This window comes from Pipra filicauda, unplaced genomic scaffold, assembly GCF_003945595.2.
Source record: "Pipra filicauda isolate LSUMZ 115617 unplaced genomic scaffold, ASM394559v2 scaffold90_size2875636_pilon, whole genome shotgun sequence".
In the NCBI taxonomy this organism is placed as follows: Eukaryota; Metazoa; Chordata; class Aves; order Passeriformes; family Pipridae; genus Pipra; species Pipra filicauda.
Window position 1 is genome coordinate 2,119,395 of NW_024105098.1, and position 20,952 is coordinate 2,140,346.

At 47.7% G+C, this 20,952-nt stretch overlaps 1 protein-coding gene and 1 long non-coding RNA gene across 4 annotated transcripts in view; both read right to left on the reverse strand.

The window, feature by feature from the left end:
- Positions 1-20,952, reverse strand: part of PPP2R3A (protein phosphatase 2 regulatory subunit B''alpha) — a 54,801-nt gene that overhangs the window by 5,454 nt on the left and 28,395 nt on the right. For all 3 annotated transcript variants that reach the window (XM_027724806.2, XM_027724807.2, XM_039391118.1), the window contains exons 3-13: positions 19,918-20,178; positions 17,592-17,695; positions 14,992-15,094; positions 13,137-13,211; positions 8,126-8,212; positions 7,238-7,394; positions 6,037-6,085; positions 5,443-5,532; positions 4,302-4,477; positions 3,672-3,790; positions 2,187-2,293 (exon numbers count right to left, since the gene is read on the reverse strand). In XM_027724806.2, the coding sequence (XP_027580607.1) occupies positions 2,187-2,293; positions 3,672-3,790; positions 4,302-4,477; positions 5,443-5,532; positions 6,037-6,085; positions 7,238-7,394; positions 8,126-8,212; positions 13,137-13,211; positions 14,992-15,094; positions 17,592-17,695; positions 19,918-20,178 (1,328 nt within the window). The remainder of the gene's footprint in view (positions 1-2,186; positions 2,294-3,671; positions 3,791-4,301; positions 4,478-5,442; positions 5,533-6,036; positions 6,086-7,237; positions 7,395-8,125; positions 8,213-13,136; positions 13,212-14,991; positions 15,095-17,591; positions 17,696-19,917; positions 20,179-20,952) is intronic.
- LOC120325272 lies at positions 8,219-11,354 on the reverse strand. The gene is made up of 3 exons (XR_005567182.1): positions 11,150-11,354; positions 10,978-11,067; positions 8,219-10,840 (listed from the first exon to the last, which is right to left on the reverse strand). It is a non-coding gene; the product is annotated as an uncharacterized LOC120325272 (long non-coding RNA).

Consider the following 20,952-nt stretch of genomic DNA (forward strand, 5'->3'; position numbering starts at 1 on the left):
CTCCTTAAGGCTCAACAGTGCCTGCCTTTCCCATCTTGGAATAAATGCCTTCCACCTTTATGGCCAAGAGGCATCCATGGGATGCTTTTCCACAGGATCAGCACTAAAGACAGTCACCTCCCGTCCTTCCAGGCCAGTTTCAGAACTCCACAGTCCCATAAAAACAAATATGGGCTCGTGCAGTTAAACACCCATTCCTCAAGATTCAGCTCTAGATTGTTCAGAGGAGGCAAATTACCCCAGGGAATTCTTTGTCCTTCCTTCTGGCAAACACACATTTTGGCTCTGGGTGGTTCAGAGATGTCCTTCATCCCCCTTTCCCACCTTAACTCTGCAGGGTTCAGGGAAATGAGCAGCTGAGCCATCAGGTGACTTGAGGGAGACAGGGAGAATGGGCTGGGCTGCCTAAACGAGCACCAGATCCTGTGCCTCTGTACATCTGATCCTGTGCCTCTGTCCCCCTCTCCACCTCTGGGATGCTCTGCCTTTTGCCCTGGCTCCTTGTTGCTCAGAGGAAGGGGATGTTTTCCTGTCAGCAGCTGATATTTCCCACCCTATGGAGAAAGATCTCTTTCCACGAGGGCAGCTGTGGTTTCCATGTCCATCAGCTGGCTGAGGCTGTTACAGAGAACAAAGCCATGCCCACTGCTGCCCCAGCCTGGCTAATCACACCTGGCATCCCACAGCGTGGGACACAATCACCAAATCATCTGCAGGTGCTGAATGATGGTTGTTTTCAAATGTATTAATAAGACAAAGACCAACTTAGCCAAAAATCTTCCATTCTCTCAGAGAGCTCATGAATTGTCTTGGTTTTGTCCCCGCTCCCTGTTTCTGTCACCCTCAAAGGACAGCACCAATAATGGATGTGTGAAAACTCAATGGCTGTGTCTGGCAAATTTGTCTGGGCATCCAGCTCTTTGTTTTTCCTTTCCCCTTCCTTTTTCCCTGCGTGGTCTGTTGCTATGCTCCACAAATGAGATCTAATCCTGCTGCCATGACTACAGAGCTTTTCAGGGGCTCTTAAAAGCAAGCAGCAAGGTTCTGCCATGCTCTTTACAGGAAGACACAGAGCTGCCTCAGACAAACTCCACACATCTGACATCACCTGCCGCTTTTCCTCTGGCTCTGGGGAGTCTGGGGAGTCCTGGTCCTGCACAGCTTTAATGGCAGCCTCCTGTTCCCTCTCTGTGCTGAGGACACAGGTGTTGCAGAGCAGCTGCAGGGAATGCAGCAATTCCATGTCCACCCTGCCTTCCCTCATCTGCCATTGTGAAGGCCACAGAAAGGCAGCTCAGAGGGGATGAGGGAACAGCCCATTGCTGTTTGGATGCACATCACAGGCAGGGAGGGAAACAGCTCTCAATGGCTCTGCAAATCTCTGTGGCTAATTAGTAGGTGCTACTGTTATCCCAAGCAATTCCCAGGGGGGGAAGTTTTGACAATGATGCAATCTTCTCAGTGCTCTCATGGCTCTGCAAGTGCTGTTCAAGGGATGCAATCCTGAATCGTGCAAGATTAACATGGGGGAAGCACTCCTTGCACGTTTGTTATATAAACCTGGAGACTTCCAGAGAAATATTCTCAAGATACCAACCCAGACACAAATCAAAAAGGTGATTATACTGAGTCTCCACATATCTGCAGGAAGCCCTTGCACACAGAGAGATTCCGGAGCAACTGTTCTGCCTAAATTCACTGACTAAAGATAGCTGGTGTGTCTGTCCAGAATTTTACAGAAGGCAGAAACCTGAGTATAGGTATTGCAGAAAACAAATGTATTAGAGGAAAAGTCTCAACAAACTTAGTCAATGAATGAAAACGTTGAAATAGAGCTTATGGAGAGCACGGACTAACAGGCATAAAGTTTGGCAGAAAGTAAAATTATTTGACCACAGAAGGTCTCTGGGAGGTGTAATAAATGTAACAGAGCTACAGCTTCTCATCTGTGACAGTGTGACATGGTCAACACCAGCAAAAGTCCCTGGATAGATTTTTTTTGTACGGTTGCCAAGAGAAAAAGGCTTTGTCCTTTCTCCCAGCTCTCTTCTTGGGGGTGCGGAGCTGATTCAAATCCACTTTTTAGTCCACTAATCCATTCCCTCTGCTGAAAGTGGCACCCACATGCTCCTCCCAGCCCCCAGCTGGGGGTGCAGTGTCCCTGGGCAGTGCCAGGCTGTGCTCACCCCTCCTGCAGCGGCTCGTTCCCGGACTCCTCGGCCACCAGGATCTCGTACTCCTCGGCCGCGTACCTGTCCCAGTCCGAGGGCTCGGGGCCGTCACTGTCCACGTCCTGCAGAGATCACACAGCCAGGGACTGTCACAGCCAGGGACTGTCACACCTCCCTGCAGCTCTCACACACAGGCACAACAGCAATTCCAGCAACAGAAAGCAACTGGATAGAAACAGCCACTCAAAAATGGCCTTAACTGAGAGACCCCCAATTACCTCGGAGTATTTGAACATCAGCACATAAAGGACTATGAAAAAATACATCTTGCAGTCTGTAAGTTCTAAGACCTGAGCTGCCAAAACTGTATCTGCTTCATCTCAGCAGGGCAATAACCACACACTTGCTTTGCCCTGGCTCAGCACGCCCCGTGTCTGTGCACTTTGGAAGTGGCTGAAGAACCTGGGGGGTAAAATCTTTTCATTAAATGTTAATTGTAACTGAACTTTAGAGGGACTCCTCACTGTTTGCTAAGTTTGGGCAAATTTGAAAGAAGATTACAGGATAACATCCCTATAAACATTTGGCCCTCTGCCAATTACTGTAAGATGGTTATTCCCCAGCCCTACTTGACTGCTCTTATGATGATCCAGTTTAAACAAACAAACAAACAAACAGGGTGGTTCTGGCTTGGGATATATTTGAGCCTTGAATCATGGAACCACAAAGTTTCTCTTGGAGATTATGTGGGAACAGCTGTGAGGGAACCAGAGTTGGTTTTGGCATCTCCTCCACTGTACTTTGAGCAGATAAGAGGCTTCTGGGAGATACTCAATAAGCTGCAGTCACATCTGGCTTCCCTGGCTGTGCAGGGGGAGCCACAAGTGAGGGCCTTCACACCAACAGCTGACAAAACTCAAGTCTTTGAACATCCCACAGTTCGTGGGGAGCAGCAGCTGCCAAATCCCAAAGCTACACCCTCCTCCTGTATTTTCTTTGCTTGGGAAGAGAGGATGATGAAGGACAGAGCAGCCAGGCTGAGAATCAGGCAAAATCTGCAACATCCAAACCTTCCCTGTGGGCTGAGCCCCCTCTCAGCCTCTGACTCAGGGCAGCTCAGCAGGCTCTGGGCGTTCTCCCTTCACCCTCACACTACACTCACTGCCAGTGCTGGTGCCAGAGGGGCAGGGATGGCACTCACATCATGGAACAGCAGCAGAACTCGTGTGGGGAGGGACCCAGGAGGGCTCCAGTCCCAGCTCTGCTCAAACCAGGATTTGCTGTGAGGACAGATCGAGGGGCTCAAGGCTTTGTCCATCACATCTTGAAAAGCTCCAAGAACAGAAGCTGCACAACCTCTCTGGGCAACCTGTCCCAGTGTTTGACTGGTCTACTTGTGAAAAAATTGTTCTTATATTCAGTTGGATTTCCCCTACATCCAGGAGCACTGCAAAGATGGGTTTGAGAAAGTTTGTATTTAGGAATAAAGGTGATTTATACCTTTTGCACTGCAAAGGGATCCCTCTGTTCATTGTCCAGGTATTTCTCTAAATTGAAGAAGGTGTTGAAGAACACATGAGCCATTCTGCACCTCTTCAGGTCTCGCAGGGTTACTCTTCCTACAGAAAAAGAACTCACATGATTGTGCTTCTGAGTTCTTACTTAGTGGGAGACTGGACCTTGTCAGTCTCAGTTTTAACTTTAACATCAGCAGGCTTCAGTATTACAAAATTTCTTCCCAACTCAGTCAAGGATTTTAACATTATTCAACAAATGGGTGTGTTTATTAGGCTTAAATCTCACATACATATGGAGGTCTCTGACATCCATGTGAGATGGGAAAGAATGTGAAAGAAAGTCCAGTTTCATAATTTAGACTGTCAGCACATCCCACAGCTGGAACACAAAAGACATGTTGCTCCAGTTCCAGCAAGTTAATTCACAGTGTCTCTTGTTTTAGTCTTTCAAGCCTCCTGATGGCACAGCCAGCCCTGTGCAGTGACTGTGCAGTGGCTGCACCTCTGGCACTCCAACACAGGGCTGTACCTACAGACGGGTCACACAGGGACATCTCCTTCCCAATTCACCACTGATCAGAGAGGAGGAGAACTCTGATCAAACAGGACTTACCTTCCCTCTCTGGCTTAACAAGGTCCAGCATCTGGCACAGCAGGTCCTGGAAGGGCAGGGGCTCTATGCCCATCACCTCCATGCGCTCACACTGCTCCTCGTAGAAATACTCCAGCTCATACATGGACAGCACTCCATCCCCATCCAGGTCCATGCACCTGAACCAGTACTCAATGCTGGCAAAGGAACAAGGACAGGGAGAGCTCAGCACTGCACTACAAATCCATCCAGATTGCAGCAGTGCACATTCCCCTTCTCCCATCCCCTAAGGCTCCTCTGCCCAAAAGCTGGCACAAACCCAGGGATGAAAATATCCTTTGGGAAGGGCCAGGGCACAGGCCAACACCCAAAGCACGTCCTGGTGGTCTCCCAGGTGGTTTGTGAGCACAGCTCTGCTCACGACCTGTTTCACCTGGCAGCTGTAACAGTGCCCACTGTGCTGAGCCCGAGGGGCACACGCAGGTCAGGGTGTCCCTGCCCAGCCCAGCATTAAGAATTGGCCAAATCCAGCCAAGTCTGAACCCAGGGCACTGGGGGACCCTGGTGAGGGACAAGGCAGGCACGGTGTGCTCTGCTTTGCTCTGCTCCTTTAGACAGAGGGCAGTGCTCCCAGGCAGCCCACCCTGCATGCCCCCACCTCGGGGTGCTCCAACCCTACATTATGAATTCTTCTCATTCTTATGCAGAAGATTCCTTGTCCCAGTAATCACACACAGACCTGGATGAGCTCTGGACAGCAGTCTCCCCCTGGCTCTACAAACCAGGCCATGGGCAGGTTTTACAAAGGGACACAGTGAAGGTTCCCCACAAACCCTTCCTGCACACTTGGTACACGTGTGAAGGGAACGTGCCTCACCTCTGCCAGCTCCTCAGGGGTTCCACCCCAGAGCTAGTCCTTCATGGCACAGGGGAACCAAAGGCACTGATGACTACCAAGACATTTAACATTACAAGAAAACTCTGCTTCTACACAATTTCTCTTCAAGAAAGGCAAATGATCTGATCAAGAGTTGACCATAAGTTGCTTTCCTCCTAATGGAACCCAAGCTGCCGTCTCTTGGAGAGAGTGGTAGGTCACAGAAGCTTCTGTATCTTCTGTGCTCATCTCAGTACTTTCACCAGACACAGAAATCAGTCAGACCTTGTAGCACTCCTTTTGTCCTCCTCCGAAATCAGAAGCCACACAAAATCCGCATAACTCATCCTGCCTTCCTTCTGAACCTCAGTGCCTCTGGAACACACAGCAGGAAAACAGTGTTAAAACCCACCAGGCTCCTAAATACTCACAGTGTCAGCAAACATATTTTTCAAAAGTCCCAAATCATCAGTGAGAGAAAATGGGGCATCACCACCCATTCAGCCTGTACCCCCTGCACCTCCAGCACCAGGCACAGCGTTTGCTGTCACTGCAGAGCTGAGGCTCATCTACCACATCCCCTCCCACTGCAAGGGCTGGGCTCTTTCACCTTCCAGAGACTTTCCAGCATTGCTCTCCAGCTATCCCTGTGCCATATAGCCCAGCTGTGTCCACCCATCCCATCCTACGGGATTTTGTAATTTATTTTCTTAAGATACCCAGAAGTCTCTCTCCATTTTCAGGCAGCTCCAGCTGGAGCACCCTGTTGAAACCATTCTGATCAGTAGGGGTTTCTGAGAGTAACTTGCATGTCTAAGCAGCCTCACAGGAATTCCCTTCCCCAAGCAGGAATTCCCTTCCCATCCCAGTCCCCCTCACCTCACCACAGCGCCACTGAATATTCGCTCAATTATCCTGTTGGATAAAGCTGGGAACAGAGAAAACACGGAGAAAATGAAGCCACAGGTCAGAGGAATAACTGCCATCAGTTGTTTATCCTGAATCTACACAAAGCCATTTCCCATTGCCAACAGAATGCACTGCCTGTACTGCCTGTCTGACCTCTCTCTGTTCAGCAGCATTTTATAAAAACCAAGGATGATTCTCCCAGTGGGTTTGCCTCTGTATCCTCCCAAACACCACACTGTCCCACGACAATGGCAACTTTTATCTGGATCCCTGGACATGGGCAGTTACTTCTGCTCTGCTGAAGGAGGATTTGTCACATAAGCAACCCTGCCGGTAGCAGGAGACTATTTCAGTGTGTACTGCAGTAGAAGTTCAGTTACCAAGACAAAATAACACACCAAATGCCACAAAACACTTCTCAGCAGAGCACAGGCTGTGGTAACCCCCAAACCTCCTGTGCAACAAACCCTCCCCCCACACTCCAGCCTCCCAGCAGGGACCAAGTGTCCCCTGTCACCTCTCCATCCTCACCCTGCCCAGCCCTACGATCACCACTCCTGACCCTGGGACTGCCACACTCACCCAGAGCCCCCATGGCCTTCCACAAACACCTGCACTTGGAACACAGGGGCTTCTTAGCCCTTTGTGCATTTGTATTCCATTAATTTATCCATGGTCCTTGAACCCTTGAAAACTCACAGCACCTGCTCAGCTTGTGGAAAGGAGGTTCCACACTGAACTCAGGAGATGTTCTCCTGAAATTCCCCAAGCTTCACTGGACTCTGGAATTTCTCTCATTGCACTTCAGCAATCTTGGAAGTCCACATGGGTTTGTCCTTTTTGTCCCTACTTCCAAGTTCCTGCAAAACCCTCAGCAAATAATAATGTTTCAGGGCATTATTGTAGCTTGTCCTTCTGGCAGCGGCCCACATGTGAACAGAAGCTCCATCTGAAGCTACTCATGCACAAAATAGTGTGTACTGCAGTTCTCTGTGTCTGAGCCCCTGCAGCTCACTCCCTAAATCAGCATTTACTTAAGAGATGGGTGGCTCCATTTAAACTTTTTTTGAGGCATCGAACTGACCAAATCAAAGGCAGGCTCTACTCTTGAGTGAGAACATTGTACTTCCAGCAGTGCCCCTGGTCCCAGCACAGCCTGCAGGCACCGTACCTTGGTCACTGTACCGAGCCAGGTCCTTCTGGCTGATGTAAAGGTCATGGTCAGTGTCCAGCTCCCAGAATTTACAGTAAATCACATAGAAGTGCTCATAGGAGAAATAGTCTGTGATCTGATTTATGTCATCCTCTTCTTCCAAGAGAGCAAGGGTCTGAAAGAGCACAAACGAAGTGGGAAGTTAAGCCCAGAGAAGAGGCAGCTCTGCAGCTGAAGTGCTGCAGGCTGGAGGAAGCTGGGTGAACACAGTTCTGAGAGCCAACCTCCACACAGCCTTTCTGCCCAAGAGATTCTCACTGTTTTAGCCAAGTCCTTCACCCTCCAGCCTGGAGACTTTCTGGCTCTTTAGGCTGGGCTGGACACGAGCAGCCTTAGACAGTTTTAAGCTGGTCCTCTTTCGGATTAAACATGCAGAGGACAGAGATCCAAATGCTGCCATAAGGGCACAGCAGGGACAAGACCTCAGCTCCATTTGTTCTCCTGGGGGATCAGCTCCTGGGGTGAGGACCAGCTGTCAGAGGGCTGGGAGGCAGGAGATGGGCTGTCCTGCCCCTGGCACTGCATCAGCTCCTCCTGGCTGCCTGGGAGCCACTGCACAGGGTGCCCTGCTGTGCCCTGCTGCCCTTCCTGCCTGGCCAGACCACAGAGGCTGCTCATGCAGCTCCAGACCTGGTGCTGGTCCCCCCTGACCTTCTCCCAGTGCCCCCTTGGCCACTGCAGCCCCTGCTGCCCTCAGTTCAGCTCTGACCCAGCTGCTCCACCAGCCCCAGTGCTCTCCCAGCATGGAGCACTCGGCCTGTCCTGCTCCAGGCCCAGCTCCCTCCCCACAGCCACGGGAATGTGGACAGTGCATCCTGGATCTCCTTCACACAGAAACCAACGTACTTGCAAGAAGTTGCTTTTCCTCAGCTCTGTCAGAGTGATCTTCCCAGACCAGGAGCGGTTCACGGTGTAGAATATTCTCTGTATAACCTGCAACACATGAGCAGTGCTCTTGAAATCAGCTCCTGAAACACCCCACTCTGGGAATTTAAACACAACTTTGTTTATTCACTCAGCCTAAGGACACCTCTTTTTGCAAACTGCTTGGTGATCTTGTTTGTCTTAATTCACTACACGGCCTAAAAGTAACATTTGCTTTCGAAACAGTATTGCCCGTTTCCACTCTGCCAACACTTTCACTGCTCTTAATTCACCTCTTTGGGCATGCAGATGAATTATTTACGGCAGGAACATGTTCAGAGTGCTGATGGATCACTTTCAAACCGAGCTCAGCAGGTTTTAGGGGCTGCAGTTTGCATGGATCTCAAATGAAACAGGGTTCTAGGTTCAGGTACTAGGAAAAGAAAAAGCCAGGACTTCTGATTCCTGCAGAGGAAGCAGGAGTGTAAATGAAAGGCACAGCTGATGTCTGAGCTATTGTGCCTGTAACAATGTTCCAGGGGCTCCCTGAAAGTGAGCAACAGGGATTATCTGTCTGCATTTATCCAGGGGAGCTGTGAACCTCATTTGTCTCCTTTCCTGATCTCCCTCTGGTGAAAGGGAGTGAAAACCACGGGGGATGCACAGAGCCCTGAGGGAACAAAGGAAACAGCTCAGGGTATGAGACTGAGCACACTCCCAAGCACCTCAAAAAGCTGAGCCCTTCCTATCTGCTCCTTGTCACCTTGTCAAGGATCATCACAAAGTAGGGAAGCACAGGCAAGAATAAACCTACAGGGCAAACAACAACAAATAAACATCCCCGCATGAGAAATAGAACTAACATGGCTCAGCACTGAAATATAGGGAAGATAATTCTTGTTGACCAAACCCAATACAAACCTTTGATGTCTGTGAAATATTGACACATTATCCTAAAATTTTGGTAAACTTCAGTGCATCCTATTCCAACACAAAAATTAACTTTACACAACAATATGGACATTACAGGGATTAATCCAGCTAACAAATGAAAGGAGGTGGCTTTGTCTCTTAGTTAGAACTAGTTTCAAGTGGGCAGCCACCACTGAAGGGCCGTGCTTGGGCTCAGTCACACAAGTGCTGCTTCTTAGTCCAGAACAGATCTGGAACCAAGTATGACATTGCTCTGCACAGCCTGCTTTGGGATACACAGATCAGTGAGACAGTAAATGCTGATGGCACACAATTTTGAGAGCAACAAGAACGATTCGAGGACTGAAAACGTATCCTGAAGAGAGAGAATTAACAGACTCAGCTGAACATGACACCTACTGGTAACACTGCAGGCTCTTCATCACTCCAGGCCTTGAAGGTGGATGTCTTTCTAAAGTTGGGTGTCAGATCAATTAAAACCAAACACAGAACAGATCTATCCCAACTGCAGCAATCACTGAGCACTGTTCTCTGGCCTGTGTCTGAGGTCACACTAGGTAATCACAATGATCCTTTCTGGTCTTAAGCGCAATGAAAAAGCTCTGTGTTTGTTCCTTTAATGCCTCTGGCAGCCACTGCCATTCTGGAGTCTATTTTTGGACTTTGTTTGGCTTTTGCTTCCCAGTTGCACAAGAGCTCAGAGACTGGAGTGGGTCTCACCTCGTCCATAACCCGTTATCGCACCTGACAACTCTGTACTGGCTCTTAAAGATACAGGGTGTTCACACCATTCCAGGGACTCACAACCAGCAATCCCACCCCACACCAGGGATTCTTCTCCTCTGCCTGCAGGGTAATAAAGGACAACAAACTATTCCCATCTGAGACACATAAGAAACTGCTCATGTATCAGACCACATCGACAAAGATGTTCCATCTGCTCCCTCCTCACTGAGCTGTAAAAATAAGGCACTCACAGGTAAAATGGGATCCATTTTCATCTCTTTTACCATGTCCAGTCACTCAGTGCAGGCTTTATTATTCAAATAACGGTCCAGTTGCAATGGATAGTAGTACACAGTATATATATCAGAATAAAAATCTCAATAGTTCTGTATTTTTTTTCCAGGTTGTGAAAACCAAGCTGCCAAAAAAAAAAAAAAGCATTTGGGAAACACCCCAGACCATAATCACCCAGCCTGACATGATTTGCAGTATTTAAGACACGTTTGTCACTTTTGTCTTACTGAAAGCCATAACTGGCTTTGCTTTTCCCAACATGGAAGATTGTTTATTTTGAATTCAGTACATAATCATAGACTTCTGGAATATCTTGAGTGGGAAGGGACCACCAGGATCATCAAGTCCAACTCCTGATAAGCCTTTGCAAGGAGGAGCCCCTTTCTATTTGCCCATTATCCTCATGTAATCGACCTCCAGGACCCAAACCACTGACAGATGAGTTCCAGTCCTTTCCCCACTCTTCCCATAGAAGAACACAAGCAACACCACTTCTGGAAAACTCCACAAAGCTTTATTACCCCCTCCATCCTCCCCTTACACATTCCCATGGTCCCACTGCACAAGCTGAAGCACTTTTCCACAAGCATTGTGTTTTAGGCTGCTTTAAGCTGACAGCTGTCCAACATGCAGTGCTAGCTCTGAGCCTGGGCTGAATGTTCTGGTAGAAGTCACACTTTAAAGCTTTACAACAAATGCCACATGTTATTCTGCACCATCTTCACCAGCCTCAGGAGTTGGTCTCTGTGGAAACAAACACAACTAATTTAGTAACACAATAGCTCAGATATGATACAAATTCCAGCCTGGGGCAGTCCAAAAGGCACCTTTACAAGGTGCTGAGGTGGCAGTGAGAATTGAAAGGTGCATACACATCTTACCCATTCTGACTGTGAGCTCACTCTCCAGGTGATTTCAACAAGTGATGTTGTATTCATGAACACAAAGCCATGTCTCCTTACAGACCTCACCTGTAACAAAAATAAACTGTAATTCTTGCACTGGCAGCAAACACAGCATTCTGTCACTGTAGGTAAGTATAAGGCACTCTACCTTGAAGCAATCAAAATGATCCAAGTAGTCTCAAAATCCAAGGGCAAAGCTGTCTCCTTCATTACCTCCTGGTGGAAATACTGGATTTTGTAACATTAAAGAGAGAAGTGCCAGACTGTCTGTGAAAGGAGAGGTGAGAAATATGAACTCCCACCGCTGCAGAGGGCCAAGTGCTGCCACTGCAGGAGGGCACAGCCTGCCCTGCCAGCCTGCCCTGCCTCTCCTGACCCTGCTCCAGCCAGGGAAGGCCTGGCTGTCGGCACAGACACCCCAAGCACGAGGAGGCTGAAGGACAGCTCACCTTGGTCAGGTTTGCTGCTGCACAGCCCTGGCCTCAGCCACAAGCACCACCTGCCCTGGCTGCACTTCTGTCCCAGGAGTGCAAACACTCAGTGCTAAAGGCTCTGACTGCAGCAGGAGAGCCCTGTGGGGACACGGGCAGGCTCAGGGAGCACAGAGGAGCTCCATGTACTCATGGGGGTCTGGTTCTGTGACTGCTTTATGGTGGGGACAGAGGTGGTACCCGGGCACCAGAGAAGTTGTGCAGAAGGAGAGAGGAAGAAAAAGGTGGTGCCCTTTAGTAGGAGCCTGCACTTCAGTTTTCTTGAAGTGGAACCTCAGCTTCACACAGCTGGTCTCTCAGACCACAACCCATGAGATCCAGAAAGTGCAGTGAGGGTGATCATGTGGCAGATTACCCTACAAAGACATTTGTTTCTTGCCTGAAAAATACAGAAAGAGTGTGTGACTTAAGAGGAACCCGTGAAGGCAGAGCACAGAGCTGCCTTTGTCAGCACCCAACAGGCAGCACCAGGACAATCACACGTGGCATCCCGAGCTGCTGATACTGCAGTCAGAAACCAACAACCAGTGTGACCTCATACCTTTCAGCTCTCGCCCCTCTGTGCACCTTGAACACCAAATACCAGAGTACATGTGCCACAGGCACTTTGCACACTCACCCACTCCTGTGCCTCCATAATTCCCTGGCCACTGCTCTGCCTGTGCTGGACAGTCACTATGTTTTGTGTACCCTGCTCCATGGGGAGCATGTTCATCACACGCTGGTGTTCACCGTCACGTTCAAGTGCATCTAAAACATTCACAGTTGGTTCCCTTTACACACCTCCATAAAACATTAGTGTGACAGTTCAGGGTTTGCCCAGGGAAAGTGTCTTTCTGCCATCTGCTCCTGACAGGAAAGGCCCAAGCCTATGTGTGCCAGTGACCTCCCAGCCGCCTGTGTGGTGCAGCTGGTCCCAGGCAGGCCCTGGCAAACAAACAGGAGAAACCTTCAGCCCTGAGCCCTGCTGGGCTGCAGCTCCCACCAGGTCTGTCATTCTCTGAATTTGTTACTGCTGCACACATAAAACATCCTCACATTTATACCTTTTCTCCAGATTCATGCCCGACATGAGACAAGCTCAAAAAGAGCCCGAACTTACTCAGCCTAAGTGCTGACTGCAGCCTTGGAACAAAGCTACAGAACAAACCCCAGAAACAAACCCCAGGCACAAGAGCTGGGAGGCACAGAAAGCCCAGGCAGGCCTTCTGGCAAGAGGAGAGCTGGATGGCAGATCCCTGTGTGCAATGGATGCTTTGTAGCAGGAACAATCCCAGGTTCTCCATGCCCAAGTGACAGAAACCTTCCTACAGGCAGCCTTCCATGCCTCAGCAGCCCAGCACAACTCAGGGTGACTTAGCAACTCTCAGAGACCAAAGAACCTCCTTTCTCTTCATCAGGACAAAAAAGATGTTTTTATAGATTTGCTTAAGACCAGAAAGAATCATTATTAACCTTTTCAATAACCCTTTGTACACACAGGCAGGTTGGTTCTTCCTCTGGAAGCAGTTCCTAAAATACCTCACTGCCATTAAAAACGCCTATTTTTTTTAAATAACTGAAGGGTTTGCTGATAGGAACAGTGAGAGGTCCCAGAGGGAGGGTTGGCACAGTGATCCCAGGGGATCCAAGCAGGCAGCCTACCGTGGTGATGTACCGGGAATGGAACTCCGGGGCATCCTTCAGGAACGTCAGGCCAGGGTGAGTTTCCACCACATCCTGCAAGATAGAAGGAAGCCAAATGAATTAAGTTTTCTTCTCCTTTATAATGCTGAGAAGTTACTGGGTTTCACAAACCAGTACTTTTGCTTACTCTTGAAACTGTATTTGCAGCATTAACAATAAAAGTGAAATGACATTTTTTAATCTATAAGTGAACCTTCTAGAATTACAAGTATAATACATTTTCTGAGCAATACGCACCTGTTGGGCCATTTTGATTTACTTAAGGACAGAAAAACAAAGGAAGAGAGTTAGTGAGTAGATGAAAACTCATTTTCATTGATGAGACAAAAATCAGTTAGTTGACCATGCAACTATCTCCTCTCCAAGACCTCTTTTTATCTCCATTAATTGAAGATACCAACATTTGTTAGAGCTAGGTCTCAGAAATGCACATTCCTTGAGAAAATCACATTTTATGTCCTTCACAACAATGAAAGCTCTGTGAGCCTCAGAATGCTCACAGATAGTAGTGCTTTTCCAAAATTTACTTGAAGTACCTGTGGAGATGCCTCTTTCTCAAGGCAAGTGAACCACTGGCCCACGGTGCCAAATCTGCACGAGCAGATACCGGAGAAACTGCTCAGATCCTGACTGGATCAGTTCAGGTCCTCCATGAAACAGTGTCTGTGTAATTCCCACGTGTCTGACTCCTCTACCCCCCAAGAGTGTTGCAGGTTTTGCTCTGCCTGTTCCCTGCCATGGTGCCCTCAGGGGTGTGACGTGACCAGATTTTGGGCAGTGTAACACCAGGGCTGATGGGATGGGGTAAGATGGTGTCACTGCACTTGCCTGACTGACAAACAGGGCTGGACACGCCTTGGATTGCAGCAGGAGCTGAGAGGCAGAGCTGCAACCAGCCAGGAAAGGCAGCGTGTGCCCAGTGGGGAAAAGATGAAGAGGGACGTGACAAAATTTACCCACCACACCCCCACTTTTGTCTGAGAGACAGAAACATCCAATGCAGACACACAACCTTTCCCCAAAGCAGCATCTCCACAGAGGTTCTGCCTCGAGGGCAATATGGTGGGAGAAATGTAGGGATATGTGGAAAAGACTGGAAAAAGAAGCAACAGAGGATCAGAGCAGGAGATGGACCTGATTTATAGAGAAACTATAAAGAAGCCCTAAAGCTACCCTGAACCTGCCTAAATAGCCACAAATAATTAAAAAATGATGCTGTTAAAAATGTCACGTGAACGAAAAGAAAAAAAAAAAAGAAATTAAATCAGGATGTATAGATTAAGCCTGAATATTAGAGAAAAAATAAGCAGTGAGACTTGTGCACCAGCAAGTTGAGAGGCATATACAGAACACTTGGAAGTGCAGGAATTTTGCCAAGATTTCTATATTATACTGTATCTGGTAGCCTTGCTAGACAAATTCAATTATAACTGTCTTGCCAAGCAAGTTAGCCCTTTTACAACTTTTCTAATATGCATTTATGTTGTGCTTGAGCATCAACAGCACCATGCATTTTCCCCAATACCCAAGTGGGACAGATTTCAGCCTGGTTACCAGGCACTGATAAACATGAATCCTGACAAGACGCAAGAAACCACACAAAGCTTTGACAATCCTTTAGCAAGATTTACAGTTGGGTGGCATTTAAGCAAAACAGCCCACTTGAAATGCTTATTTCTTTTTCACTCCCAAATAAACCCCACTCAGGTGCTGTTCAAACCAAAGGTCTGCTTGCCCTCGGTAAACATTTAAGGACATGAAAATAAAGAAGCTGCAAAATGAAGGTGGCTGTGTCCCCACCCCTTCCCCGTACCTGGAGCAGTGGGATGAAGTCCTCCTGCTGTAGGTAGTCACAGCCAGGCTTGGCCAGGAGGGATGTGAACCTGGAAGCATCATCGTGGCAGTTCCGCAGGACTCTGTGGGAGAGGTGAGGAGTCACCCCAAGGCCCTGCCCCTCGGCACAGGTGGAGCAGGAGGTGCCCCAGCACTCCCCTCAGGCAGTACCCACACCCCAAGTCAGGCAGGAGCTCACCTCACACTACCAGCACACCCTCCAACACCTTTCAGCAGCACCAAGGTACCCAGAGGAGGTTTTTTCCATGTTTTAACACTGCTGTGGCAAACCAGGTTTCTTACTGGGGGCTGTTCTTGCTTTGATTCTGCAGCTACTCAGTGAGTAACCTGACTTTTCCAAATGCTGTCCACTCACTGCTCTCAGTGGAGTCAACAGCACCAACCCCCTGGGATGCCCTGAGACACCCTGCCCAGTGCAACCCTTTCCTAGAGCTCAATATTTGAGGGCATTGCCAAACCACAGCAACTGAATATTCACCCACAAAAATCACTTCTGAGAAGGACAAAGAACATCCCTGGTTAGTTGGGCCCATGTGGCTGCTGTGCTCTGCAGTGATGGAGAGCAGCACGAGGGAAGCATTAGCAGGACTCAGGATTCAGAGAAGCCTGCAAACTCATTCCTTAGGTTGACAGTTTGCATCTGACACATCAATTCTTGGCTCTGCTTTCTTCTAATGCAAAATACTGCTGGTCAAAGGTATCACAGTTACTTAACTCATTCCAAACAGAAAAACTCATGAAAAGAGCAACTCCATGACATTTACCAAATACTGGATATATCAAACACTTAGTTGTTCACATGGTATAAGGGAAACAATAAATTACTCAGAAAATCACCCTGGTTTTTTTTAAGAACTGTGAAAATACAAATGCACTGTTAGTTATTTACTGTGATTAGTCACCACCTCCCTCTCCTGAAAGTGTACAAACACAACACTGAACTGCAGAGAAGTCACTGGAACTTGCTTCCTGCTAATTCTGGCCTCCTTACTGTACGAAAAGCAGTCTTTACAAAAAAAAAAAAGGCTTTTTTTTAAATAAGCAAAGAAAGATTAGATTTAGCAATCCTTTGGCTGCACATTCATATCATGGTAACTGTCAACTGACAGATACATTCTAAATCAGCTGCAGAAAAATGTTTTAGTTAATGTTTTATGCTAATGTTTTAGTTTAAAAAAATCTGGCACACAAAGAAGAATCCCAAGGCCATGTTTTAGCCACAAACTAAATGATCTGACATTCAGGAGTATTTTCTATTCAGCAATTACTATAGACTTGAGGAGATCAGTGAGCATGGAGCATTTTGAAAGCCAGGTCACCTACTAAGGTGTTTAAGGCTTCAGCAACAGAAGATACCTGTTTTAGAGCTACACCTGTGCTCACAGAGCTCAGCCAGCTGTACCAGGAACATTACATTTCTTCTGCCTTGCATGTTTCCAGTAAAGATTTTGTAAATGGCAAAGGGAAGAGGAGGGGGAAAAAGGTTTTCCTAAAATGAGCAATTCAAGTGAGAAAAGCATAGAAAGCTTGACTTGGAAAAGGGGTGGCTAAAAGGATATAGAAGAGGGACATGACCACAGCCTGCAAATATCTGAAGGATGTGAAAATCAGAGGAGTGAAAATATGTGGTATCATACATGAGGGATTAATTAGGAGTAATTGGAGGAACCTAAGGAAGGAAATATATTGTCTGTGTCAAGACAAACGTAGTGATCACAGTCACCCCTCACATTTTTGCACTTTTGCCAGGGTAACTAGAAGCTGTTTGACAACATCATCCTAGGAAATATGATGATATGATTCCCTTTGGGAATTCAAGGTTAAAGGCTACTTCAAGAATCTGAAGAGGAAGCATTAAGTAAAAAATTAGAACTCTCTCTGGAGAGGAGATGGAGATGGTGTTCAGGTGTTTCACAAAGCAGACTAAAGCCTGAATTGCCCTGGGGGAAAGTGTGTTCCATGTCACACCTCCACTCCCAGCACATCCAGAGCTCTCATTTCTGAGGGCAGCCCTGGCAATGGGATGTGCAAGGGATTGTCAAACCCCATGGATTTTTATGCTTGAGGAAGGTGGGAACTATTAAAGCTCCCAGAGTATCCACTTGTATGATGATGCTTTATTTTATATTCCTTCTTCCTGTCCTGGAACACAGTCACCCACCTCCTCTCCCAATTCCCAAATGGCCCTCCCTTGGTGCTCCAGTGTAGCAGCAATGAGGCCCATGATTAACACATCCAAAATCCACTGACACCTATCAGCTATCTCAGAAGAGCTGGCCTATTCCTGGGGAGCATGTTGGGATATTTTATATGCCAGCTAGACCCAAACAACTTATCATCTATACAATTGCTTACAAGTCTGTTGATGCCACATGGAAACAAGTGTTCAGAGAGTTTCAGGGAAGAAAACTGAAGCTGATGGAGATTTTCAGCCATTTAAAGAAGAGACAATGATTTGAAAATTCTGGTAGAAAATAAGTAAGGGGAAAAAAATAAAAAGACTTCTGTGGCAGGCTGCTCTCTTTTTCCAGTTGGAGAATTTCGCATTGCTGTACTCACTTTCTCCACATGGACACAAAGGAGTGCACAGATACCCCTCCTGTCCTCTCTCCTCCTGATGCACTGAACAGAGGTGCTTTCCAGTAGAGTGGGCAGCCACAGACCTGTAAGGAAACACCGGGATAAAGAGGAATACAAGAGCAGTCCCAAGAGGAGCCTGCCTGTTTACACACCAAACTCACCATCGAGGCTTGACATGAGGGAAATAAGGTGGCAGTGGCTTTCTGACTGACCTGTGTGCCATCTGCTGTGTGCCAGGGTTGAGAATTCACCAGTAACTTTCTACTTGGTGCTTTGTTAAGCAGCTGGGAAAAGGATCAGGGACTATCAATGTCTTAAACTTTGTCTTAGACTGAGCTGTTCAGCAAAATTCCCTACCAAGAGCAATGGAGGGAGACAGGCACCTCCTGCCACTCACATCAGCTCCCTCACAGACCTACCTGACCCATTCCCTTATGGGCTCACTTCTCACTGGCAGCCAGGGAACCTCAGTTCTAATGAGAGACAATCAATGGTTAAATGCCTGGAGGTGAAGTAATTCCCATCCCATGGTTTTCAGTGCAGTGCCTGCCACCCAGCCCAGCCTCTTTTCCCAACACTGCTGGATCTCAGCAGGATAACACAAATGGGAATGAACAAATGGAAAGAGGTTGATTCCAGCAAAAGGACTCTCTGAACAGCACTTCTGACCCAGGCTCTGCAGAGGCTGCTGCTCTCAGAATGGCCATCAGTGAGAGCTCAGGCATTCTGGACTCCCCAGGGCCTCAGCAAAGCAGGCTTGAGGATGGTGCCAAACAGCTGCTCACGCCATCAGGAATCTCCTCTTCACCACAGAGACCTTCCCAGCCACTGTCCTGACTCCAGACAGGCATCAGAACTTCCACAAAACACTGGCCTTGCAGGGAGTGCAACTGGCTCCAACCAGGCACAGGGAAGGATATCACAGCAAATGCAAGGAGGAGTATTTTGAAGCAGCAGCTGAGGCATCATTTCTGCCTTCCCCACAAGGCCTTTTTCACATCTTCTATGAAGCAGGACTATCCTGCAATTCCATTCTCAGCTTCTGTCCAGGCCTGCACGTTTCTTGGGGAACCTCAATCAGCCCAAGAACTGCTTTTGGATTTAGCCATCCCTGTGTCAGGCAACTGTGCTTCCACAGGCATTCAGCTCCTCTGAGAGAACTAGGACATTTAATTTTTGTGTTTCCTGCGTGTAGCTGGCTCTGAAGCATTTATTTCAGAGCCCCAAAGCTGTACCACTGTCAATAATGCCATGGAACAGAAGCAGCCTGATAACAGCTAAATGGCATGAAGCACATCCGGGTGGAGACCAGGAAAGGCAGGGGTCTCTTCTACACCAGCCTCCTGCTTTGAACATGACAGGCCCCACACAGTTGCCTGTCTTGTCATTAAACCAGTTTCAAACCTTTTTTGGTCAATCAAAGGTTTTCTATCTATATTTTCAGAGCAGGTTTACAAATAATGTGCCTGGATTCCTCGAAAAACAAACAAAACCAACCTAGTCCCTCCTTTCAGGAAAACCCTCCTTCTTGGAAAACAAGTGCTGCTCTTGGGAAGAAAACCACTGCTCAACTTACAGTGCCAGAGATGCACTCAGGGCAGGCTGAACAGACAAGATGTGTCTGACAACTGCTACTTTTAGATCAGCAGCACTGAAAACCACGGCTGGAGAGAGGGAGGGAGATAGCAGGGACCATCTGCACTGAGCTCCCACACAAGTGCTGGGGGCTGTTCCCTGGAGCCAGAACTCCTCAGCAGCCTGGGACTCCTGTGTCATGGACACTGAATGTACATCTCAGGGGCTGAGGGCTCACTGAGCATCTCCCTCCTCTGTGTCCAAGGAGGTGGAGGTTGGGAAGTGCTTTCCCACACAGCACTGCAGCAACACCCTCAGCTCAGGCCCAGCCCAGAGGGACAGCTACAAAAAGCCCCCAAAAAGGCAGCTGGCACCACCTGAAGCCACAGAGGCACAGAAGTTTCTGCCACCTTCTGAGCAGAACTATGGAGGGACAGAAGAACAAAATGCAATTTGTATTTGCTGAAAATCTGAGAAAAACATTTTGTAAAGCAAAGCAAGGAGGAACACATACATCTAATGTGACAACCAGCAAACTGAGCTCAGTTTGTTTACTATAATCTAAACAAAAAACTTCAGCACAAAAGGATAATAGTTCTTTTTTCCCTAAAACAGCTGTGAGATGATTTGCTTTCATTTCATTCTTTCTCTCCCAAAAATTAAAATCCTAGAGAACAGAACCACAGAACCATCAAGGCTGGAAAAGACCTCCAAGCCCATCAATAGTTACCTTAGCAATTTTCCCCATTTCACAGACGTTTGCCTTCTCATCTTCAAACTCTGAAAAGGCCTCTTCAACCCTGGCAATGATTTCCTCATGGTTAGTGCAGACATTGGGAAGTCCTTTAGGGAAGTAGAAACGTGGAATGTTTATGGACAAGGGGGCACTGCTGGTGGCTTTATTCACAGGCAGGAGAGTGCAAGGGCCAGCTGAGGGCTTCAGGGGGGCTAGGGAGGGAGCTCCAGGCTTCTTCTCTTGTTTACTTTGAACCTGAAAAGATAAGGAATAACAAACACCTTTTAACAGCATGGCACACAGAGCAGGAAAACACTGCTTGTGCTCCCGGGGATTAGAGAAAATTAAACCCACCACAGGGATAAAAATGCATGTCTTAAATAGTCCATTAAAAATTCCTGCTTTATGAAACACTGCAAATTTAGGGAATGTCACACCTGCTTTGATGCTGTTGCTGTGCATTTGACATGTGTAACTCTGGATTATGACTGATCACACACTCTGCAACTCAGCAACACCACACACAAGGACAAGGTTATTTCTTCTCATGCTGGTCTGTGTTGTCACTTTGCCCCATAAACAGCAAAGTATCAAAACCTGCTCTTTAGTATTTCCCCTTAGAAATAGAGCACCCACCCACACAAACATCTTGCCTCAAGTATGACCAAAGTTACCTTCACAACAAGGACATTTTCTACCCCTTGGGAACACAATTAGCTTTGGTAAAGTGCTGCTTCACAGACAAATTAAGAAAAGATTTGCTTTCTCAGTTTCAGGAAGTCCTTCATTATGTGCCCAACTCCTACAGTCCAAGACCTGATTTTGTTACAAGTACTAAGCAATGGGAAACCAATTTTCCCATCAGAATTAGGAGCAGCCAGCACAGTGCCATTAGGCACCCTCTGGATGTTTTTTCCTATCAGTCTTCCCCTGTCTGTAATAAACACATGGCTGATATGGTGATCCCCCTGGATCACCTCTCCAATGGATCCCTAGATATGGGGATCCCCCTTGGATCACCTCTCCAAT